General features: G+C 35.6%; 4 protein-coding genes across 5 annotated transcripts in view; 2 read left to right on the top strand and 2 right to left on the bottom strand.

Moving 5' to 3' along the window:
* The window catches only part of LOC129787983 (protein Peter pan), a 1,185,971-nt gene that overhangs the window by 270,030 nt on the left and 900,261 nt on the right, over nucleotides 1-15,680 (bottom strand). The gene's annotated exons all lie outside the window — the stretch shown is intronic.
* Nucleotides 1-15,680, top strand: part of LOC129787980 (L-dopachrome tautomerase yellow-f2-like) — a 1,067,766-nt gene that overhangs the window by 151,825 nt on the left and 900,261 nt on the right. The gene's annotated exons all lie outside the window — the stretch shown is intronic.
* On the top strand, nucleotides 2,852-9,762 carry LOC129787945 (probable E3 ubiquitin-protein ligase HERC4). Of its 2 annotated transcripts, none has more exons than XM_055823829.1 (7): nucleotides 2,852-3,085; nucleotides 3,173-3,277; nucleotides 3,347-3,509; nucleotides 3,862-4,667; nucleotides 4,751-4,905; nucleotides 6,220-7,066; nucleotides 8,475-9,762. In XM_055823829.1, the coding sequence occupies exons 2-7, from the start codon at nucleotides 3,209-3,211 to the stop codon at nucleotides 9,582-9,584; spliced, it is 3,150 nt and encodes a 1,049-aa protein (XP_055679804.1). In that variant the 5' UTR covers nucleotides 2,852-3,085; nucleotides 3,173-3,208; the 3' UTR covers nucleotides 9,585-9,762. The 2 variants fall into 2 exon arrangements, with proteins under 2 accessions (XP_055679804.1, XP_055679803.1); XM_055823828.1 differs by having other exon boundaries at nucleotides 3,347-3,524.
* Nucleotides 10,871-15,006, bottom strand: LOC129788021 (uncharacterized). The gene is made up of 4 exons (XM_055823984.1): nucleotides 14,565-15,006; nucleotides 14,069-14,194; nucleotides 13,949-13,989; nucleotides 10,871-11,640 (listed from the first exon to the last, which is right to left on the bottom strand). Exons 1-4 carry the CDS (start codon nucleotides 14,766-14,768, stop codon nucleotides 11,211-11,213), a joined length of 801 nt encoding a protein of 266 aa, XP_055679959.1. The 5' UTR covers nucleotides 14,769-15,006; the 3' UTR covers nucleotides 10,871-11,210.

Here is a 15,680-nt window from a genome sequence, read left to right as displayed (position 1 = left end):
TTTGCTAAAGAAATACATAAAATTGAATTTCCAGAATTTGGATGAAAATTTACGCGTGTAATTCTAATAAAATTCTCAAACGACCGGATATATAAAAATTCATAAAAAGTTGATAAAGAAAAAGAAAAGTAATGAAATAAAAATCATGCTGAATTTTTCACTACATAAAAAAAAGTCGTTTATTTTGGACAATAGCACGGAGATTATGAAAAATCTCGTAACAAAATCGCCCTAAAAGCGAGCACAAAGGTGAAAATTGAGAAAATCAACAATGACACACGATTGCAACAAAAACTGTGGAAAAAATCATTTCTTTAGCGATTTTTCTACGTCGCGACATAATTTTAATTTTTTCCAGAAAACTTCGTGCTGGACGTAATTTCCTTTGCAAATCAATTCAATTACCTACAATAAACTCTGGCGTCAACTTGTGCACACATTGCAAAAATTAATGAGATCACGTTGTTAGGAAATGCCCCAGAAGATTAGAATCGATGGAATTAATCTTTTTAGAGATTTCGGGGGAACAAATTAATTCAACCTTGGAGATTAATTTGGGATTAAATTCTTCTTGAGAGCAACATACCCGCAGATGATGATGGCAAAGCACTGCAGGAGGGCAGGATAGAGGTTGTCCATGGTGAAGATGACTTCATCATTCCCCAGGGCAGCAATATTCACTGGATTCGGAGAGAAATCCGTCAATTCTGTGGTATTGGGCAGGACCATGGTGACTCTGAAGGTTTCCCTGGATCTCTACTTCAGAACTCGGTGGAATCTAGCATAGTTCAAGCCCGGAGGGATGAGCACCAAGACACTGGGATTGCTTCCTACACCTCTGGAAGCAAAAGAAATTCCCAATGAGCAAAAAATCTTCCACTCTACTTGCGATCTTGCCGAGACGTTTCCTCGCAATCGACTGACTCGACATTTTGCCCACTCTCTCGCGCTATTTCCCTCTCCTGCAATTATCCGGCGCGACTGCCAGACATTATAGTCTCTCTGTGCGAGAACTATGAGTTCCAACAAACAGTGAAAGGGAACCTCGAGAGCTTCGGAGAAAATCAAGAGAATGCCCTCCCACCCAATGACACCTTTCTCCCAGCTTTGCTTCCTCCTCAAGACTTTCAGGACACAAACTGAGGAAGATCCACAAGCAGATTCTTCCACAGATCCATCGCCCAGAACTATTTTACGCGGCATTTTGAATATTTATTGATTTATTTTTGCATTAGCAACAGAGCCAAGGAAAAATTGCCCCAATCACGTAGACATATTTTCATCCATATCTCTCACATTTTTACCCCAATTTCCCTGCCAACACGCTAATTTGATAGAACAATGATAAGAGATTGCAAAACTGATGAATTTTTAACAATTTCAAGCACTTACATGCACAAAATAAACAGAAAAGTTGCAGCACAAAAATACTTTACCACCTTGAACTTTTTGGATATACTTGACAAAATCGTCAGCTGAACGAGCCGAAGTCGTATATGTGAAAAATTTTCATAAAATATGTTTTAACGGCTCATTTAGCTTAAAAATTCAGGGTGGAATGATTTATAAACATTGGAGGACAAAACTGGCAATCGCTGCCAATTTGACTTTTTTTTAACATTCGGAGGACTTTACTGGTACTTGCTACCAATTGGAACCTTAAAATCATCGCAGAATAAAATCTATTGGACTTATCTCGATGAATTTAGCATCTATGTGTAGGGAATTTTAATTACTTTAAGATAGCAGAAAGAAAATTTCGAGAAAAGTCTTTTCTTTGGAAGATAATTGTGGTCAAAGTCAGAATTCAACGTGGAGGATCAAATTGGTAATAATTACCAGTCAAAATCTCATACATTTTAGCCATTGTTTTGAGGTTATGTTTCCCCATATTTCTCAAATAAAGTACTCTTGTTCACTTTTCCTCGATGAAAATCATTAATAATGGACTAATTTTATTGCCAGAAGTGACTAAAAAGTTACTTGAAAAATCAAAGTTTGTGATAATTTAGGCTTAATAATAAATTAAGCAAAACTGCAGCCAAAAAAGTCGTTTGAATTGGTAATTTTGCATTGATTCTACGCAATTTTTTTCCAGTGACGATTTTCTCAATTAAATATTTAGTAATTAGGTGTAGGAATGCTTGAAAGAAATCAAGAATTAGTGAAACTTTTGATCCTTGTTCATTAAACTGATTAATAATTAATTATTGAGCATATTTTATCAGCTGGTAGTTATTACCAATTTGATCCTCCGCGTTGTGCCAAATGTTGGGTCCTCCAGTGTTATAAAAGAATTATCTAACTTATTCAGGTGCTACAAGTTTCTTTTTGAGAGGAAATTGAGGGCAAAGAGGTTAAAAGTTTTGGTCCTTCAAGTGTTGTTAAGTTAAAAAAGAAAAAGTTAAATAATATTAAAAAAAACAGTTTTTTTTAAGTAAAAAAAAAATAAAAAAAAATATTTAAAACAAAAAAATATTATTTTTAAATTAATAGAATTAAAAATATCTTAAAAAACAAGGAATATAAAAAAAAACAAATATTAAAATTTATCAAAAAAAAAATTAACAAAAAAAAATTTTAAGGACAAAATAAAGAAAAAAATCATAGTGATAAAAATTAAAGTACAATAAATAACACGAAATTAAATCGAAAGAATCACAGCTAAAAGAAATTAAATAAAATGTAATTAATTAATTTATTAATGTTTTTAACAAATTATTAAATAAACAAATAATAAAAAATCAAAATGAAGAGGATTTACTCGATTTACTTATATTTTCCGATATGTCATACGACATTCAACACTCTTTCTGTTTCGCGGAAGTTTTTTTAGTGGGCTTATATGTCAAAATTGCATTTCATTCGCGATCTTTCGTTTTTTGTGCTGGAAAAAAATTGTAAAATTATCATTCTGCCGCACTTTCCAGAATTTACAGAACTCCGTGAAGAATTTGGTGTTGTTCTTGTGTGGCATTAGCATAAGATTGGATAGATTAATTGTTGATTCCTTGGCAATCAGGGATTGTTTTTTGGCTGAGGAGTGAAGAAGAATTTTAGTGATCACCAAAACATGCTGTTTTAGGTGAGTTCGAGAATTTTCTTGCGGAACAATTTTCTGCTTTCTTCTAGAAGGATCGTTGAGATTCTTCATGGTGTTTGTGCTTTTCAGGGAATTACCGAAGTAGCTTAGAGAAGTAGTACGACCATGGCCACATTCGGATGGGGAAGCACTGTGAATGGGGAGCTGGGTCTTGGTGGCATTGAGGAGGATTTTGTGAGTGAAGAATTTCTGCTGAGAGGGATTTCCTGGATTCTTTCTTATACTTTGTGTGTTTTTGTGCAGATTCTCACTCCTCGAGAGATTCACTGGACAGGTGGTGCTGAACTGGAGCAGGCTGCCTGTGGAACATCCCACACGCTCCTCCTCACGAAGCAGGGAAAGGTTTTCTCGTGCGGAAACAATGATTACGGGCAATTGGGTCATGATCTCTCCCGGAAAAGGCCACGTATGTCGTCCTTTAGTATGTGCCTCATTTCACATTTTTACAATCTCTCTCCCTCCTTCTCATACCCACCTCCTCCTCCTTTTTTTGTGGGAAATGGGAACTAATCGTCCCTCCTCATCCTCATTCATAACAGACAATGCATAGTGAAAGATTTTTGCCAACTCTTTAGCTTTTATTTCTTTTAAACGGGGAATTTATTTGAATTTTACATTTGTGTGTGTGTGTGGAGAACAATGCAAAAAGAACTAAAAACAGCTAAATTTTCACTTCCCACTCCCCCTGGAAATCCATTTGCCTGGTTCCGCTGCTTTTTGTTGCAATTTTCGAGCCTCTAAAATTGGGGTACTTTCAGAATTTGTCAGTTCCCTGGATAACTACATGATAACGCAACTCTCGAGCGGAGCAATGCACTCAATGGCTCTCAATGAGTGGGGCCAGGTGTTTACGTGGGGCTCCGACACACACGGACAGCTTGGCAATGAATTGGGAGCCGTCCAGGCAACACCACGCGTTGTGCGCTCCCTGAGCACGAAGCACGTCATTCAGATTGTTTCCGGACACTTTCACTGTCTCGCCCTGACGAATAGCGGTGAGATCTACGCATGGGGGATGAACAACTACGGGCAGCTAGGCATTGGTCAGGGTCCTGAGAAGGTTTCCAAGCCCATGCTCGTGGAAGCTCTGAGTGGGATACCAATTGCATTTATCTGCTGTGGAGCACATCACAGCTTCGCCCTGTCCACGTCTGGAGCTATTTTTGCGTGGGGAAAGAACAATTTCGGGCAATTGGGGCTGAATAATGAGACCCACCACTACTATCCGCAACAAATTCGCGGCTTACGGAGTCTCGGGGTGCGGCACATTGCGTGTGGGGATGATTTCTCGGTGTTCCTCACGGCAGATGGGCGGGTGTTTACGTGTGGCCTTGGGTCGTACGGGCAACTAGGTCATGGGGGCAATAACAATGAGATTACACCGAGAATGGTGCTGGAATTGGCCGGCAGTACAATCACCCAAGTGTCCTGCGGGAGGAAGCACACGCTGGCTTTCGTACCGTCCAGAGGGCGTGTCTACGGCTTCGGGCTGGGGCATTCTGGCCAATTGGGCATGTCGAAACCCAGAAATGTTTCCATTCCGCAAGTTGTTAACGGACCCTGGGTGAGTATTCCCATCTCTTTCATCTTTCTTGGTCGCTTTGGGAGGTCTTCTTAACTCTTTTTCGCTTCGTTGTCTTTGTGCAGATTTCATCAGGGCCGGGAATTAGGGATGGCGATGAAGGAGATATCGATGGGCCTGGCATGAAGATTAGGCGAATTTTTTCCGGCGGAGATCATTGCTTTGTTTCCGCAGTGGAGAAATCCAGCAATATTTCATCTTATGATTGTCGCATTTATGAGTAAGTTTCCGCAAAAAATATTTTAGTTGTGTTTCTTTCAGACACAGCTTTTGTGTACCGAGCAAAATTGAAAGTCGTCAGATTGGGCTCAACCTTGGTATGAGCACGAATTAGGGTTGCGAGAGAACGGTGATAACCGCTAGATTTTGTTTTGCCTTTCTCACACCCCCATTTTATAGCTAGAGGTATGAAATTTTTGTATGTTGTAGGGGCCATCAAGACCTTTCCAACGATACCTCATTTTCGAAAATCGGTCAAGCCGTTTGGTCAATATGGTCGCCTCAATTTTTCATCGAAAATCGATCATAACTTGAAAACGGCTTAACCGATTTTGATCAACCCTGGCTCAATGAAAGCCCTCAACAAATCCTACACCTCTCTAAAACATCAGAAGTTTCAAAATTGACCGCTAGGGGGACAAAAATCAAACACAAAATTTTCGATGAGTTTTCGATGAATATTTCGAAAACCCCATTATCGATTTGCTTCAAATTTTGCTATATTATAGCCTACTATAACATCTTTTTATAAAAGAAAAATTAAAAATTTTTTGTCGCCATTTTGAAAATATTGAGTCCTAATTCTGACATGTCATATATCGAGTTCTACAAGTCCGATTTTGAGCAACTCAAGCGCAAATGAAATTATTTGTGCTGTCCCTATTTAAAACTTTTATAAGATTTTAAACTTGGACCAGTGATAAGGAAACGATCTGTGATATTAAACTGTGATATTACTTTAATAAGAGGGAAGGGACGGGACAAAACGGCTTGGGAGGCCTCAGACAAAGCGGGCCGTCAAATGGCGAGCCAAGTTAGGTGGACAGGATCTGGCAAATACTAGTGCGTGCGGAAAACAAATACACACGCATGCACAGAAATAACACACTAGCCGATCCTAAATGATAACCGGCAATTCCAGCCCAGTGCCATTGCCTAGGTTGCAGAAATTTCGTGAAACCCTACCCATGTCTAGAACATTGCAACTTCGAGAAATGACCGCAAGGGGCGCTAAGATCAAAAACAAAGTTTTCGAAAATTTCGATCTAAATTTTTTCGAAAATGACGACATAATTTTTTTTTTCATTTTTCGATATGTTATAGCTGACTTCAATACCTTTCAAACAAAAAAAAAATTATGAAAATCTATGGATCTGTTCTCGAGATATTTAAATTAATTCGCGTTATAGTTTGCTCTCACAAAATTGGTACACTGAAAGAAGCACAGCTCTTGTAAGCTTGGTCAGCTTACCAGTATATTCTTAAAAGAGTTTTAGGGAGGATTTGGGGCTAAATTTTTTGCCTGAATTTCCAGCGAAAAGACTCAAATTTGCCAGCTTTCACTGGAGATGGCGAGCTCTTTTAGTGATTTATCAAAAGACAGCAATGTTGATTTGGACGTGATATCAATTCTGGAGGTGATATTCAAGAATCAATCATGCCTTAATGGTTCATTTCTCAAGGAAATGGATGAGCACAGACCGTGCACATCGAAGAATCACGGTGTTGACATTGCAATAGCCGAGAGTGCTTTTGAGTACATCCGGAAGATTGAGAATGAAACCATAAAGGATTTAATTTGGGAGTCAATTACAACGGATCTAATACAGAGTCTCAAGGCGAAACCGCCGGATGTTGAGACACTCCGTATTTACCTCATTCTACCGCTCTACCATGAATTTATTAATTCAAAAAATTACCCCAAACTCCACACACCCTTTTGCCAAGCTGTTCTCCGACTTACCGAATACCCATCGCGAATTGTTCATCGATGGTGGGCTGAGCAGTCCGTGGAGTACTTTGAGCGACTCATTGAGTGCTTCAAAGGTGTCGTGACGTACATTGTGAACTTTCAGTATCGCCAAGAGGATGGCGCACGCCTTTTTATTGGCTACGAAAAGAATCTACATATGGCGCTGAATCTTATGCTCAATCTCTTTGTGGCAAATCACAAATATCGCACCGTGAAGGTGTCCTGCGATGCATTCTACATCAATGATCTGCACGAAACGGTTGATATTCAAAAGGACTACGTGTCATGGCTGCAGGATAAGGATTCATCACTCTTCCATCTCTGTTGTTATCCATTTATCTTCGATGTGGCTGCCAAGACTCTCTTGTTACAGACAGATCAACGCATTCAGATGCACAATGCAATGCAGGTTAGTCTATATTCTCTACTATTTTTTATTGAATGATTAATTTAAGAGAAATTCAAAATAATTTGATTTGCCAACTCCACTAATTTTATGCTAAATTATCCTTAAAAGGAGCTTCTGGAACATTTTGTTTATTCTGGGCGTTCGCTGATATTTTATTTGATTTATCAGTCAGAATTCTTTTGCTAAAGGAGGCTACTTACAGACCTATGACTTGAGGTTTAAGAAGATTGAGTTTAAAGAGCTTTTGACAATTTTCTTTGTGACGATTTTAATATTTTTCTTTTTTTTTCTAACGATTGAAGTTCCTTTTCTAACATTTTGATATTTATTTTAACATTTAATAGCTGAATTGGCAGCTTGTGATAATTTATTTATTTTATTGATTGACAATTCGGTCTTAACGTTTGACATTTTCTATGTGTTGACGTTTATTTCTTATCCTTCATTTTATTTATTTATTTATTTTAAACTTAACGGTTATTCTAACGTTTGACATTTATTTTTGAACGATATTAAAAAAAAATTGACAATTCCTTTCTAACGTTTTGACATCTCTTTTTTTGCCATTTGACGTTTTGTTAAACTTTGACAATTGTTTTCGAAATTTGACATATGTTTGACGTTTTCTAACACTTGGAGGATCGAGGTTTCTAACCTCAAAAGTTTGAACTTTATTTTCTCTAAAAAAAAAATTTTTTCAAGTTTTCTTTCGACGATCCTGAACTAATGAAGCTCCCCCTGAAGATTTTTTTAATTCTGCAACGATTGAAAAAAAATCGGTTTGGCCACTTTGGCCAGAAAAATTCTCCAAGGGTTAAACGACCGTTTTTCGTATCGTTTTATATTTTTTTCTCTCGGAGATTTGACTTTTCTTTCATAACGTTAATATTCAATTTCTAACAATTGATAATTCTTTTTCACCATTTTATGTCTTTTTATAATGGCTGACATTCTATTTTTTTTTACGTTTGACGTTTCTTGTTGACTTTTACTTGTTCTTTGTAACGTTTGATTTTTAATTTGCAACGTTTGAATTTTTTTCCCTCTTGTTCGAAAATAATTTTCTAGTGTTCGATATTTCTTTCAAACTTCTCACATTTCTTTCTAACGTTGCTTTGTTTCTTTGATGTTTCTCGTTACCGTTTGAATTTTTTTTCCTAACGTTTGACATTTTTAGCATTTGTCATTCTGACTTATAACTTTTCCATTATATAGTTTGACGTTTTTCTTTTTTCAAACACTTGACGTTTATTCTAACGTGTGATGGATTTTCCTTTTAAGAATATTTTTTTTTGTTTCCTAAACTACTTAAAAAAAAACTTTAATAAAAATTCAAAGATTCTTTTAAAAAATCTTTACGAAAAGAAAACTAAAATTCTTTTTTGGGACATTTTTGTGTGTTCTGTAGAGCGCCACAGCTGAGGGACTCCTGCAGATGGTGGTTGGTGGTTCTCAAATGCTAAATCCCTTCCTTGCGCTCAATGTGAGTCGTGAAAATCTCGTACAGGACACAATAAATGAGCTGCAGAAGTACAGTGCGAATGAGTACAAAAGGCCACTCAGGATTAAATTTCACGGCGAAGAGGCCGAAGATGCGGGTGGGGTGAAGAAGGAATTCTTCATGCTACTCCTCAAGGAGATACTCGATCCGAAATTCGGGATGTTCAAGGAGTACGAGGAATCGCGGTATATTTGGTTCTCAAATACCTCCTTTGAAGGTGCTGGGATGTACACGCTGATTGGGATCCTGTGTGGCTTGGCTATTTACAATTTTACAATCATTGACTTACCTTTCCCGTTGGCGCTGTACAAGAAAATCCTGCAGGAAGCTGTGGATTTGTCGGATTTGAAGGAACTCTCCCCAACAGTTGGGGCATCAATGGAGGAAATACTCGCATATGAGGGTGATGACCTCGAGCAGGTGTTCTGTGTGACATTCTCAATCACCGAAGAGGTCTTTGGGGAACGCCGAACGGTGGATTTGAAGCCAAATGGAAGGAATATTGGGGTGACGCAGGAGAATAAGGAGGAATTTGTCAATCTCTACATTGACTATGTCTTCAATAGGAGCTGCAAGACACACTTTGAGGGATTCGATATGGGTTTTCAGAAAGTCTGTGGTGGACGCATAATGCATCTCTTCACATCACGCGAGCTGATGGCCATGGTGGTGGGGAATGAGAATTACGATTGGTTTGCACTGCAGGAGACGGCAGAATACAGGAATGGCTACTCGTCGAGCGATCAGACAGTTCAGTGGTTCTGGGAAGTTTTTCACGAGCTCAGTCTCAAGGACAAGAAGAATTTCCTTCTCTATCTCACGGGATCTAGTCGAATACCCATTCAGGGCATGAAAGCCATTAAGATCTACATTCAACCAACACCTGATGATCGTTTCCTCCCTGTTGCCCACACGTGCTTCAATTTGTTAGACCTCCCGCGCTATAGGACGAAGGAAAAATTGAAATATAAACTCCTGCAGGCTATTCAGCAAACCCAGGGCTTCAGCTTGGTCTAGAGGGGGCATTCCTACACACAACACTTTATATCGAAGGGGCTTCTTCGAAAGTTCCTCGATAGAGAGTTTTTACATAAATCACTTCCGGATCATTTCGTTATTGTATTTAAAAAAAAAAAAACAAGAAGTGGGACAAATAATGTTCATGGATCAAATTAAAGAAATATTTTTCTCAAAATTTGTTGTTTTAGTTCTCTTTGCTGGGAAAATGGGTTGAAGGAGGCATCCTAGATCTTACTAAAAGAAGTTGGAGCAAGTCGTAGAAGGGAAAAGGAAAAAAACAAGCAGTTCAAGAGGCAAAAATGTGAGGTCAATTTGCAATAATTTCGAGAAATCTTCCAATGTTTAAAAAATTCTTTAAATGTTTCAAACATTCTTAAAGATTTGAAGAATATTCTTTAAATATTTCGATAGTTTTTTTTTTTAAATTAAAGTAAAAAATCTTCGGTGTTGGCCACATTTAAAGATTTATTATTGGAAGAGTAAGAAAATCACTTTCCGCCATCTTATATGCGACGCCATCTTGAGATTTTCTTCAAAACACAAAAGTAGGTTTTTCTCAGGATCTACTGAATGGATTTTGATGTGGTAAAAAGCAAATGAAAGAGGAAGTATTAGCAGAGAATGTACCGGAACAGATTTTTGAATTTCGACTCAGAAGCTGAGAAAAGTAGTAAAATCTTCTTATTTACTTTTCTCAGCATTTGAGTCGAAATTCAAAAATCTGTTCCGGTACATTCTCTGCTAATGCTTCCTCCTTCATTTGATTTTCACCCCATCAAAATCCATCCAGTAGATCTTGAGAAAAACCTACCTATTTCAATATTAACAATCTTTTTTTTTTTTTAGAAAAATCTAATTTAGAAAACATTCGAATTTTTTATAATGGTTTTTGAATACAAAAAATATTTGAAATATTCCAAATATTCCATATTTTTAAAGTTCTTCAACATTTAGAATTTTATTGAATGTTATTCTTATAAAAGGAATTTGAAATATTTTTTAAATATTTCAACTTTTTTTTTAAATTATTAATTTTTTTTTCATTTCGAATATTCTTAAAATACCACAAATAATCTTATTTTTTCCTTCAAATTTTCGCCTCTTTAACGATTAATTTTAAAGGTTTTTTTTTCAGAATTTATATTTTAAACTGAATTAATTTTTACAATATTCTTTTTCATTGATAAATACATTATGCATTGTTCTAAATGTTCATGTATTATGACATAATGATTGGACAGGAAACAAGACTTTTAATATTATAATAATTCTACGGCTAAGTATTTTTGTTTTTAAAGATTTGTCATTAAGATGTTAAAAAAAAGAGAAAACAGAAAATTTGAGAAGAATTCTTCAAAGGTGAAGCTTAAAAAACTATTACAAAAAAATATATAATAATTTAGCTAACAGTTAATATCTTCAACTTCCTCTCTAAATAATTATTATATAAATGCTTTAGCAATTTGTAAGTTTTCAGTTTAGGGCGGAAGATCTCATTTTTGCACAATGCACACGCGCCATATCCCATTTAGCAGGTCCTTTTTACGTGGGTTTGGGCTTTAGTTTTCCTTTTTGTCTCTTATCACATGGTTAAAGTTAATTTTCTAAGTATCTTAGCCTCTTTTACTTGGCCACGGTGGTGAGGAGTTTCGCGGGGAGAGACTTTCGATCTGTGCTCTCACTCAAGCTGGATGAGCTACTATTGACGGAGTCACTGCGGGAGGAGGACAACGAGGAGCGTGGAATTCGTGCAGGAGGATTTTTAGGGACGGTGCTCAAGATGGGAATTTTGCGACTTCCATTGATCATGGGCAGGGAGATGGGACCCGCGGAGATTTTGCCATTCTTGGCGCCACATTTGCCCGCCGAAAGGGCATCATCCACACTAAAACTCCTCACGTACTTCTGCGAATTGGCAATATTTGTTACATTCCCAATTGGTGTGGCCTTTACGGGCTTCACGGATGCTGTCTTGGAGGGGCTCTTAAAGGAAATGGAAGTTGTTGTGGTGATACATCGCTGAGGACTCTGGGACACGCCATTCGCATCAATTCTGCAAAATTAAATACAAAAAAATTCTTTTAAATGCTTGAAAATTGAACCAATAAAATCTTAGGATAAACCTCTGACATCTTCAAGGGCAGCATGAAAAGGTATTAATTAAATAATATTGATTGATATTTTATGTTGAAAAAATCTCTTTTGTTAAATATTTTATAAAACAATCTATATTACAAACTTGATAAAATCTCTTTTTAGTAAAACCTCTTTAAAAAAAAAATAAGAAAATTCTTTATAAATATATTTCTCTTTCAAATCACATATTTTCTTCATACTCTGCGGGTATTTCTTTATCACACACACTATTAGCGAGTTGCTCTAAATTTTCTTAAAAAAAAAATAAAGAAAGTTAAGAGGAAAATTCTCAAAAAATCAGCATGCAAAATCCCCTTAAAATGTACATGTAGAAAGCTCAAGGAAAGCTTTCGCAAAGGCCGCAGATTTATTGTTCAGGTGGAAGAATTAAAATCAAGAACAGGGACCAAGGCACGTGTGAAGCACGTGAAGGATACAAAGTAGATTTATCGCACACAAAACTACAATTGCGATGAAGCAATCACACAAAAATACCTGGCTAAATTGAATCCTGCCCATTTTGTCCGACAGAGTGTTGATTTTTTTGTGTGTGGGAGGATAGAATATGGTCCGTTAGCAGCGTGATAGAGAAAATGTTAGTATGAGGTATATTTTGGACGGCGGGAGGATAAAAGCGAAGGAGTTTATTCATTTCGCGTTTTACGTGATTCTTATATTTGAATTTAGACAAAAAGAAAATATCGTGGAAAGGAAATAAATCTTCAAATGAATAAAAAATATTTGTCAATTTTCAAGTAAAATTAGACTAGAAAAAAAAAGAAAAATATTTAAAGAGAAAATTCAGAAACCACGCCCCCATTGCTTCTCGTTTTCCCTTGGAACGTTTAGAGCTTATGCATTAGAGCTTTCGTCTTTATTTTGTAAAACAAGTTTGTTTCAAGAGGAAAAATCATTTTATTCTTTCCTAAACAGAAGATTATTTTTTTGTTTAATACATTGATTAATAATCTATTAAAGCGATTAAAGTACTAACGCATATGCTCTAATGTATCGATAGAAAAGACAATGTATACAATATGAGCAACTCTGGACTTTAGCTTATTTCCTTAACACTTGGAGGACTCGAATTTCTAACCTCAAACTTTGAGCTTAATTTTCTATTATAAAGAAAACGTTTTTCCAGATTTTCTTTTGACAAACTTGTTGTATTTGAATCCGCCTACACATAGATGTAGAAATTATCAAGATAAGGTGGATAGATTTTAATCTATGACGGTTTAAAAAAGTCGAATTGGCAGTGATTACCAGTAAAGTCCTCCAAGTGTTAACTGAGAAATACTTTTTTATTTTGGAATAGAAAATGATCTTTTATGACACAATTTTTTTTAAAGATAAAAGTTAATCAACTGAATCACGGAAGCCCAAGTTGATGCATTAAACACATGAAACATATGCGTTAGTGCTTCGATCGATGATCTTTTTAAAGAAAAATCATTAAATAATCTCTCTTGTTGAAACAAAAATGTTTTCAAGATAAAAAGTTTAAAAAAAAAGTTAAAAAAAAAGTTTTCAATTGAAGTAAAGACACATAAGTTAACATGTACAACATATGTTTTAGTGCTTCAGCCGATGATATTTTATCTTGCGAACAATGACCAATAGTTTTTTTTTATCAAAATGCGGTCTTTCATATTAATATAAAAAATTCAAAATTTTCAATATAAAAAAAAAACATTGATTGCAGGCACAGAAGCATATGCTTCATGAATTCTAAATGATGGAAAATAATCCACAATAGGGGTGTGGTTATGACAATTTGGATGAAAATTTATATTATTTTTTTAGGAACTTTATCTTCTACATTGCTCTATTTTCTTTTAGATTAATCTTCTTTCAAAGTCTTTCTTATTTGCAAATTAAAATTTTTATCCTCCCCAAAATACCGCACAAAACATGAAATTTTATATACAAATTCAAAAGGTTTTTTTTTCTTTAATAACTAGGAAGTGAAGGGAAATCGTGTGAAGAGCATTCGTATGATTGTAATGATGCGGGAAAGTTTATTGCGTGTGCAATGAGATGAGAAATAGAGTGCAAATCTGCCATTTATTGATGTGAATCCACCAAAAAAGTGAGGAGATTGAGTGAATGGATGATGAAAGTTGCGGAATCGAGTGAAAAAGGCAAGAAAAGTTCTCGTTCTGGTGAAGAAACATTAAATTTTTGGGTGATTGAATTTCTTTTTTTTTCGTAAATAAACTCACCTGCTTATTTGATCTTGTGCCAATGCTGCAATTGGTTTAACCTGAAAGAGAATAAAAAAAAATGAACAATTAAACCATGAAAGAAGGTATTGGATTAATTAGAACCACATTAGAACTTACCCTTTCAGTTTGTGTAGCTGTTTCCATTGTATTTGTCTGATTTTTATTCTTTAACTTCTCCGCTTCGTACTTTGCAATTATATTTTTTTGGATCTTTATTGTTCTGTCTCTATCATCAAGTTCAGTCTAGACAGTTGTAAATTGGGAAATAAAGAAACCATTAATAAACATTTTAAAAAGTTAAAAAATAAAATTAAGAAAATAAAATAAAAGACTCTAGAAGGCACAAAAAATCCATGCATAATGAACATTCTAAATTTTCTTACGTGTGAGAAATCGTAATTTGTGTTTTAATTTTTTTTGAATAAATATTATTTTTCTTATCCATTTTTTTTTGTATTCAAAATAACATTACAATGGAAATATTATTTTCTGTGTAGCTGCGTGAAAATTTTTTTTTAAAGGTATATTTGCGCTCTGCCATTATTAAAAATTGTGATTTGTTGGGAGAAATGTGGGGTATAAAATAAAATAAAACGGAAATTCGTGCTGATACCTGAAGGAAAACCACCTGTCTTCTCAGTTCCGCCATCTCTTTGCGAGGATCTTCGTTGGATGTTGATTCACTCTGGAGACTCGAGAGGCTACCGAGATTGCTGTCTGGTGCGCAGGAATTGAAGATCTGCCCATTATTGTGTTCAAATGAGTTGAGAGGATCACCCTGAAATAAATTTATTGTTAAGAAAAGCTCCTTTTTCATTCTTTTTTAAATTAGGTGTTAATTTTAAGAAAATTTTGAACGCCAAAAAAGCTAAATGATAAAAAGCTCGTTGTAAAAAAAATCAAAGTCTTGACGAGATTTAGTCAGTTTTACAATTTTCTAGGGTTCCTTGATAATCTAAAAGCAAATGAGTTTTCTTCATAAAATATTCTGAAAAAAACGTTAAAAACAAAAAGCATTAAAAACTTAAATACTATCGAGACTTAAGCCAAATTAACATGCAATTAATATTATTTTAAATTAGCCACTAGATGTCGCCATGAATCTTCAAAATCGTGTGGGTCCTCTAGTGAGTAATCTTAATATATAAAGCTGAAAATGTTTGTTTGTCTGTCTGTGGCACATGAACTCCTCCGAAACCGCTGGGCCGATCTTGATGAAATTTGGTATGGGGGTAGAGGGGGTCAATACGAGTTGCAAGCGCTATATGGGATTCCGCCCCAACCCCCCTTTATAGCGCCCCCACTGAAAAATTGATTTTATCCCATTTTCTACCTGCTGAAGGGTCAGATAACGGGATTTTTTTTATTTTTAGAATTTTTCGGGGTACCGTATTATTCATCCCCCCTACTAATATACGCCCCCCTTTTATAGCTTAAAATGGAGTTTGCTCACACGTGATTGGGGGCTCGGGTTGACTAGTTTAATTCTATTTTTAAAACTATTAGAATTTGGTCATTATTTTAAATAATCTTACTGATTAATTTTCCTCTCTCTAAATAAATTTCATTCAATAATTAATTTGGAAATTGATGTGAAAAACCATTTTTTCTGCAGTTTTTCCATTGAAAGGGAAATGAACTCATCTCGCGCTCTCAGCTTTAATTGTTAATTACATAATAGACTTATTTTCATAAACGCATGCATACAATTGAATCGATATAGGTAATT

This window comes from Lutzomyia longipalpis, chromosome 1 (assembly GCF_024334085.1).
Source record: "Lutzomyia longipalpis isolate SR_M1_2022 chromosome 1, ASM2433408v1".
Lineage (NCBI taxonomy): Eukaryota > Metazoa > Arthropoda > Insecta > Diptera > Psychodidae > Lutzomyia > Lutzomyia longipalpis.
This window is presented reverse-complemented; position numbering and strand designations above follow the sequence as displayed.